General features: G+C 42.8%; 1 protein-coding gene across 1 annotated transcript; it reads left to right on the top strand.

Moving 5' to 3' along the window:
• Positions 1-3,867: 3,867 nt before the first annotated feature.
• Positions 3,868-6,950, top strand: mrpl17 (mitochondrial ribosomal protein L17). The gene is made up of 3 exons (XM_084307400.1): positions 3,868-4,237; positions 6,253-6,321; positions 6,478-6,950. The coding sequence occupies exons 1-3, from the start codon at positions 4,064-4,066 to the stop codon at positions 6,733-6,735; spliced, it is 501 nt and encodes a 166-aa protein (XP_084163526.1). The 5' UTR covers positions 3,868-4,063; the 3' UTR covers positions 6,736-6,950.
• Positions 6,951-8,935: the final 1,985 nt, after the last annotated feature.

The following is an 8,935-nucleotide window of genomic DNA, read 5'->3' as shown; positions in this document are numbered from 1 at the left end:
ATTTTTGGGAAAACTCCTTCAAAGTTCTGTATTGTAAAATGCCATAATTTTTTTTTAAACAGATATTTACAAACACAATACCTAATCAAACCATTAGTAATAGACAACCTAAACATATGCCTGATAACTGAATAATAATAATAATGATGTTATTGAACTGAACAGAACTACACACAGGCTACAAACAGTGTAGTACAGTGTAGTACCCCCTAATAGGCAAAAAATATTTGAATAGATATCACTATGAAACTTTCCCAATTTGTTATGTACATATAAACTAAGAAAAAATATATTGCAAGTTTTCAGAAATTTATGTTTATATATGCAAATGAGGCACTTCCCCATTAAATATGTGCACATTTATGGATGCAATAAGGCAAAATGATGTAAAATAAACAACTAAATGTGTGTTATTGACGTTTTATTGTCACTAGTTTCATAGAAGACATGTTTAGGAAGCAAAATATAACAAAATCTCAAAATCAACAAAAAAAAGTATATTTGACTATTCACCTGCAGTGTCTCGCCTTAATTTAGTTTGACAGTGATTGAGAGTAAATAACTAATTTGGTGCCGTAGGCGAGATGTCAAAATACAATACAAAATACCATAAATGCAACCATACCAATTTTTCCCATTAAAAGGAACATTTTCAAATGTGTTCGATTTGTTAACATTTGGAAAGATTTTCTGATGATTATTTATTTTCCTGGCAAGCTAACATAAAAGTAAAACCCTCAAGAGAGCTAGTTTCGATTAGCTGACTGGCTGGTATCTCTAGAGGTATGTGGATTCAGACGTCTGGTTCCAGATACTGGTAATAACTATCAATCTGTACATAGATTTGTGGATCCTTGTACATGTGTATGTGGCATATGGTGTGGTGTACTTGCCCACTCACTTTGTGTTGTTGATATACAGTCTTTGCTGTTTGTTTGTATGTTTACTGTATTTGATTGAATGCAACTGCGCAACTGCGGTTGCACAATATACCACAACTGCGGTGCGGTGGCGTGAATACTTTCCCTAAGCCAGTTGTCTTTCCGCGTTCGGTTTGCGCGATCTGATTGGCCACTGACGCTTCTCTCAGTGCCCAATCGCGTTACTCCTAACAATCGCGCCTAGCTTTCAGTTCCACAGCCCAAGTCTTTCAGTCTGACAACATCATATCAATATAAATAACGTATTGTTTTCATCTCTCTACATTAACGTAACTAGCTATCAGAACTTTCGTCTGTCGCATCAGCTACCTACCTGCATGCGCTACCTACCTGCATCAATATACTACTAACTATCAACTAACTCTAACTATCAACTAACTTGCTACCGCCGTGCATTAATATACGCCATACAGGGACACAGGTAAGGTCTGGCTTAGTGATTATAATAGTGCAGTTCAGCATTCAGTAACCCATACTTTTTGTGAATGTGTTTTTGATACTGCATTCTGTTGAACACACACCTCAAAACCGTACCTAAGGAAAATTGGCTCAATTGCAAGAAAAGTAATAGACAGTTATGATATTACATTCTGTATAATTCGTATGCAAAATAGACACTGGTTGTTAGCGTTCACTTGAATGGACGTTGATGTTGATACACGAGGTACCGTTAGTACTTAGCCAAGATGGCGGACCCACTCTTATCACCACTCGTCCAGGTGACAAGATGGCATCGGCGATCCCGCGAGCACAGCCAGCGGGCTGGGCGAACAGCATAGGCAGTGGTTAGCTGGAGGAGCGTGCTGTGATGGCGACCTCTGCTGGTGGGAAGAGGCGTCCTCTGTACCGTCTGGGGAACGTCCACTGCTGGCTGTTGCTTGCTGCTGTCGCGCGAGCTAATACTGTTGCTACCCTAAACACAGCTAAGCTTCGGGTCTGGATGCACCCTCCTGCTATATCGGTTGTACTACTAACGCAACGTGGCTGGCTATACCACCGGTCTTCAGCGCCGCGCGCCCGGTAGTCTACTGGAGTCAGACGGAGCCGTTAGCAGCATGCTAATACACTGCACACTTACTACTATAACCGTTAACTATAGACGTTAGTCCCGTTAACTCTAGACGTTAGTCCTTCGTTCTGTATCGCTTACTCACACACTATCGCTGGTACTTCTAGGATAACCCGTCAACTAGCAAGTACTTCTCATCACCCGTTGCTCGTTCCAACGGGGCTCTCTTCTTATCACCCGTCGCTCGTTCCGACGGGGCTCTCCAACAACGGGGCTCGTTTGAGCACACGCCCGCTGTGACTGCGACTGTTCGCGGTCAAGTCCACTGCCGAAGAGAGCTTCCTGGTCCTTTCGCCCCCAGGTAACTCCCTCTTCCTCGTTGCTTTCCTCTCTCCTCCGCTCCACCTGCCACCACTGCCACTCCGCCCCCTGCTGGCAACCTCCACTGATCCCACTCTAGGACCGCTCCAGAAAGGGAAAAAGTGCTTCAATATTATTGTTAGTCAGAATTTGAATTTGGTCAGAATTTTATTGAAAGGATAGCCCCTTGAGATGCAGCATCTCATTTTAGAGGGGGTCCTATGCACAAACGTAAAACATTACATACAGTACAAGTACACAATACACAATACACACATGCAGTTACTGTAGCTTGCTCACACACAGGGAAAGTAACAGTTAGTTAGCACTTCTGAATACTTAGTAGAATATTCAGGCTGCTACACCTGCTTTAGTCTGTTGACACATTTCTATACTAAAAATGCTTGTGTAGTCCTGTGTCATACCTAAATGTCATATAACTGAATTGTATAGAAACAACTCACCAAAAGTGACTATTGCACAACTGATTTGACAAAAATTCAACCCCCCCCCCCTCCTCGCCATACCTTGCCTTTTACTGAAATGACGCCACTGCTTAAAGAGCACCTACAGGAGGCTGCAATTCGAAACTGGCCACCGTAAATGTCCAAAACCCCCACCCCCTCCTAAATGTACAGTCTCCAGTCTCCACCCCACCGTATGTATATTTCTCTCCCACCCACCCACCCCCTCCTAATGTACAGTCCCCTCCCCATCATATATAGGCTACTCTGTCAGGATCTATGGGTAACAGTACTGTATATTTGAATACCGTATGTCACAAATGTATCAGTACTAAATACCTGTATGTCCCTATGCCATAAATGTCATGTATGTTGTGATTGATTGATTGATTGATTGAAAAGTTTATTAACAGATTGCAGAATGGGTACAAACAGTACAGTACAGCTCAATACATACAATTGTTAAGGGGATGCAGACCAGAGAAAGACTTTCGTCTTGTTTACATCAGGGTCCCCCATTTTCAATTCATCATAACATATATGACATACATGACATACAGATAGACAGTACTGCTACATCTATACATTTATGACATATCAGATTTGCAAATACAGTACTGTTTGTGATACAAAAGTGTCCAGAAAAGGAGTGTATATACATTTGGCGTAGAAACTGTACATTGGAGGAGGTTGGATGGGTGGGGTGGGGTTGGGTGAGGGCTGTACATTGGAGGTGGGGGGGGGGGGGGGGGGGGTTGGGTAGGGGACACACACACATTTTACACTGTACATTGGAATACTGACAAAGCCTTACTTGGTCATTTACTGTACAACTAGGTTAGGACATTTGTAGGGGCCAGTTTCGAATTGCAGTATGTCATAAATGTCTATATGAATTGAAAATGGGGGACCCTGATGTAAACAAGACGAAAGTCTTTCTCTGGTCTGCATCCCCTTAACAATTGTGTGTATTGAGCCGTACTGTATTGTACCCATTCTGCAATCTGTTAAATAAAGTTTTCATTCATTCATTCTGGAAAGGCTGCACCACGAGCAAGCGGAACCTTTATTTCACAAGTCACACGACCAAGTCGGGCGCAGACTGGTAACGCACAACAACCAATGTCACGCAAAAAAAATAGTCAAACCTTTCGGATGATAATATGACCCACACAAAACGCTGTTGGAACAATTCATACATTGATTTGATAACAGATCGCAGGTAAAGTTACTCGAGCTCGTTTGTTTGCAGTGTGCCTCAGTCTTAATTAGCTAATCGATCGGGCAAGATGCGGCTCACATTGCACACGTTGATCGCCCACGGTCGAGTGGCCCGGAGGATGGGCCTCAACCCCGAGTCTCGCCTCAACATGCTGCGGTGCCTCCTGACGGGGCTGGTCCGCCACGAGAGGATCGAGACCACCTGGGCGCGGGCGGATGAAGTCCAGTTCTATGCAGAGAAGGTAATACTAATAATAATGACACCACGTTGAACGCAGAAAAAGCAATCCACTAGCCAATAGCCATGTCAACACGGGGCCCTGATGGAAACAAGACAAACGTCTTTCTCTGGTCTGCATCCCCTTAACAATTGTGTGTATTGAGCCGTACTGTATTGTACCCATTCTGCAATCTGTTAAATAACGTTTTCATTCATTCATTCATTCAACATGTCATGTATGTCCCTATGCCATAAATGTCATGTATGTCATAAATGTCACTATGAATTGAAAATGGGGGACCCTGATGTAAACAAGACAAACGTCTTTCTCTGTTCTCTGCATCCCCTTAACAATTGTGTGTATTGAGCCGTACTGTATTGTATTGTACCCAGTCTGTTAAATAAAGTTTTCATTCATTCATTAAACACAACTCTGATACAATGATACAGATTACAGGGACTGACTGTATACAGAGAGTTGTGAAGGGGTGTCAGTCGCAACCCGTCTGAAGAAGGCACATAATGCCTGTCTCCATTATTAACCTTACAGTAGCTATGTCCAGCCTCAGGCTGGGGCTTGCCATGGTCTAGCATGGTATGGTTGGGTTTGTGTGTCTCCATTGCTTCTCCCTATGTTTCTTGTTGTAAGTTTGCTAGGCAACTTTTCTAAATGCACACATCCAATTGTGGTACACAAGCTTCAGTCCCAGCCGGCTTTGGCCAGGTCTGACCAGGTTGTGAAAAGTGGCTGTCATGGAAAAAAAATTCTACGAACGGGTCGAAAAGTACCTTGTGGGGGAAAAAATCGAATCTACTAATTCCAATCTGGCTTCAGAACATCCCACTCCACTGACGCATGCCTTCTCTATTTAAACGACCAGTGTTGGCTGAACACAGACCAAGGCATTTTCCACATTGTCTGTTCTGCCTGAAGCCAGGACTCGAATTTTAGAACCAGTATCGTGATACTTAGGCTGGTATCAGTATCAAAGTCAAACTTTTGGTATCATGACTGACAACACTACAAGGTATTGTTATTTTTTCATTTACATAATGTCATGGAGCTGTAATTAACACAACACACAAAGATTCAATTATTCTGATCACTGGTGGCCATATTTAAACTAATTGACTCTCAATAACTGTCAAACTAAATTAATGTGTGCAAAAGCAAAACTGATTACAGTTTTTGGATGTGTGTGAGATTATGTGCAAAATAAATCAGCATTGTTTTATGACCCTTTTTAAAGGGATATCGGTAATGTCAGTTCAGATGTTTGGAACCCTAGCAGCCCCATTTCTTACTTTCCAATGATGTCGTTGATTGATGGAGTTCTTTCTCAGCACAATCCATGCTGTTCCTCATATTCGCTCCGGATAGTTGGCCACAAACCACAAACCAATACAACATCAATGGGGTCACGTTGCTGAAATATACTTTCTGTGCACTTTTGAAGTCAATTTCCGCGAGCCGCCTTCAGTCAGCTTCTACAGACCGGAGCATGACCCCATTGACTTTGCATTGGTTTGTGGCAGAACTATCCCTATAACATCAACTGTATTCTGAATCTGTTTCATTCCATTCCGGAACATTGTTCTTGTTGTGGATTGGTCCAGGACCATGTCCCTCGGGCAAGGGGAGGGGCATACGCTGCTAGAGTGCTCTGCAATAATATGCCTATGACTAAAACCACAGTAATGTCATTGCTTACCAATGGCACTGGTGGATAGCTTATGCCAAAAATAGTTGATGTGCCAAATTAACAAATGTGTGCATAATATATTATCCACCCAGTCCAAAACATTCCACAGCTTTATCAATAAGCACAACTCCCAAACAGATTACACATCCCGACTGCGACACGAGCTACTAGTATTATTGTCTTAACATTAACTTAATGTAGCTTAAACTCACTCGGTCTCATATTATATGAAATGATGGTTGAATAGCTTAGTAGTAGCAATTTTCTGAAACGGAATGCTCTGCCAATAAACACGTTGTGTGTTTTGACTGGATGTTGTAATTTGTTTTTCTAGCTGATTGACTATGCCAAAAAGGGAGACACTGATGAGAAGGCGATGAGAATGGCAAGCTTCTGGCTCACGGTACGTGTTAAGAGTTGTCTGTAACTCAGGCTTGCATACATTTTAACTTTCCAAAGTCCAGGTTTTGTGTTGCCTACTATGTTTAATTTTCATGGGGGGGTTGTTGTTGTTGTTGTTCTGTATTAAGTCTTTATCTTTATCTTTCCATGTAACCAGGAAAAGGATCTTGTCCCCAAGCTGTTCAAGGTCCTCGCTCCCAGGTTTGAGAACCAGGCGAAAGGCTACACCCGGATGGCACAGATTCCCAATAGGGAGAACTTGGACAGAGCTAAAATGGCTGTACTGGAGTACAAAGACAACCCCTTCCCACGTCTCTACCCTGTCAAGAGACAGAATGAACTGACCCTCATCAACCAGCTGCTCAGAGGCTACAAAGAGGACCGGGCGAAGCCCTGGGTTCCAACCAAATCGTAATCTTTTTCTTTTTCTCTCCACAGTTTCATGTTGCTGGTGCCACAGATGCTTCTAGGATGTTATACAGTGCGAACTCTGGCAATAGACGTTGTTGCGTTGCTTTTACTTGCATAAGCAATTTCTATGCCTTATTGGAGAGAGAGGACAATTGTTTTGTCTTTACAAGAAACTTTGTGAGGATGTGTCTAAATAAATGTAATTTATGTCAACGGTAATTTGTGTTTTTTCTTAGGAATGATTTTAGAAAAAGAACAATGTATTGATTGAAGGTAATGGGGTGTAAAGGTACACGTTTCAGTACTGGACCTTAGGTTCAGTGCGGCTGTGTAGTACCGAACGAATACAACAGTGACTAACGACCGCACGTGCAGAACTTCTTTTTTCTGTGCAGAATTTAATTAAAAACTCCAAAGTTCACCCCTTCCCAAAATATAATTTGCGCAAAGGGCCGGGTGTTCGCTCAACACACACACAACACTGAGAGATTACCTGTAATTTAGCATAGCCTCTTAGTGTGGCGAACACACACACACACACACACATATACACCCCTCTCTCTCTCGGTGCGTGAGGTGGAATTGGTGCTAGATTGAGAAGGGGCCGTCTCGAGATTGCTCCGAGTGCAAATCACTGGCTTCACGACCGATGGTTGTTGTTGTTGTTGTTGTTCATTACTACTTGCACGTTGTTCAGCTCAGTGACGTTGCGTGTCTCCTATCCGTCATGCAGCGCGTTCAGGCCCACGCCCTCACAATCTAATATAATTATTATTCTAAAAAGAATTACAAAGTCGATTATTAATTTCAATATAGATATTCATTTGACAGCCCTACTACAAGTACAATTAGTTACTGCACACTACATCGCCCCCGAGTGAACATGGAAAGCCAAACTCCCCCCCCACTGTACCGAAAACCCGTACCGAACCGTGACTTCAAAACCGAGGTATGTACCGAACCGTGGTTTTTGTGTACCGTTACACCCCAAGGTATGTATAATTACATACAGGCAAGATTGGTGCTTATTGCCCATCTATTCATTATTCTATATCTACGGGAATGATTCTTAGTCGACTAATTGATTTGATGATTTAATCGACAAATCTGTAACATTTTTGTTTCCCACGTGCAGTAATACAAAGGTACCTCTTTATATCTTGTACTTAAAGATGATGTGCTTATCATCTCCCAGGAAATGGCAGCCCTAATGATTCACTGATGTCAGTGTTACCAGTTGTGATCAGACTAAAGACTTTCTGAAGAAGTAACACCTACTGTGGTGACGTCGCATATCTTTCAGCCTGGGATCATGTTGGTGACTTGGCTCTTCTGCAGTTACAAGCAGAAGATATTATCTAATGGGATTTTGGCTCTGAATGTGTAATGATTAGGCTAGCGTACATCCACATTCGACTAGCCTAATGTCTCTCCCCACCCAAATGGAAGAATTCCAATATATAATTTGTATGGCCTAGGAAAGTTCTTGCGAAAGCTTTATGAAAGCTACTCTCATAAAACCAGACACCAGAGAAGTAAGAATCAAACTTGTGATGTCATCAAGTATAAAGTCTGGAGCTGCTCCATGGACAATGGATGGGAGACTGACTTTGTGGATCCAGAGAATGTTTGTTTTCTTTTTTTTTATCCACTGTTCTCCTTATTTTTCTATTTTTCTCCCATCCCAATTTCGTATCCAATTCTCCCCTCCCCTGTCTTGAACGTTGCTAGACTATGCCCCCCACTGGTCGGTTGTAGTGAGGATAGAAGCCTTGCATCACGTGTCCCCTCCGGTACACGAGGAGTCAGCCTGTCGCATCTTTTCACCAGACAGCGCAGACTCTGTGGCGAGGAGTAACGCGTGGGAGGCTCACGCTGCCCCCGATACTTCCTGTCTCTGCTGTGCAGGCATCACCCAACCGACCTGTAGGAGTCGCTGTCCACAACGTCCAATCCCCACCCATCGACTTCCACCCGCTGACTCTCGAATGAGCCAGTGCGACGGCTGGACCAAGCCGAAGGCAATGCTGAGACTGGGATTTGATGTTTGTTTTCTTAATGTTATACCCAAATGAGCTTTATTCTATAGTAGGGTTCTCGGTTCTGAAACATAAAATGTACCTAATGAACTGAGTACATTCCTCTGGGTGCTCTGTGTCATCTATAAAATGTTTCCCAATTTCATTGTCTATGGAGAGGCATCA

Source organism: Notolepis coatsorum, assembly GCF_963971535.1.
Source record: "Notolepis coatsorum genome assembly, chromosome: 2".
NCBI lineage: Eukaryota > Metazoa > Chordata > Actinopteri > Aulopiformes > Paralepididae > Notolepis > Notolepis coatsorum.
The sequence above is the reverse complement of the archived record's forward strand: the minus strand, read 5'-3'. Positions and strand labels throughout refer to the sequence as shown.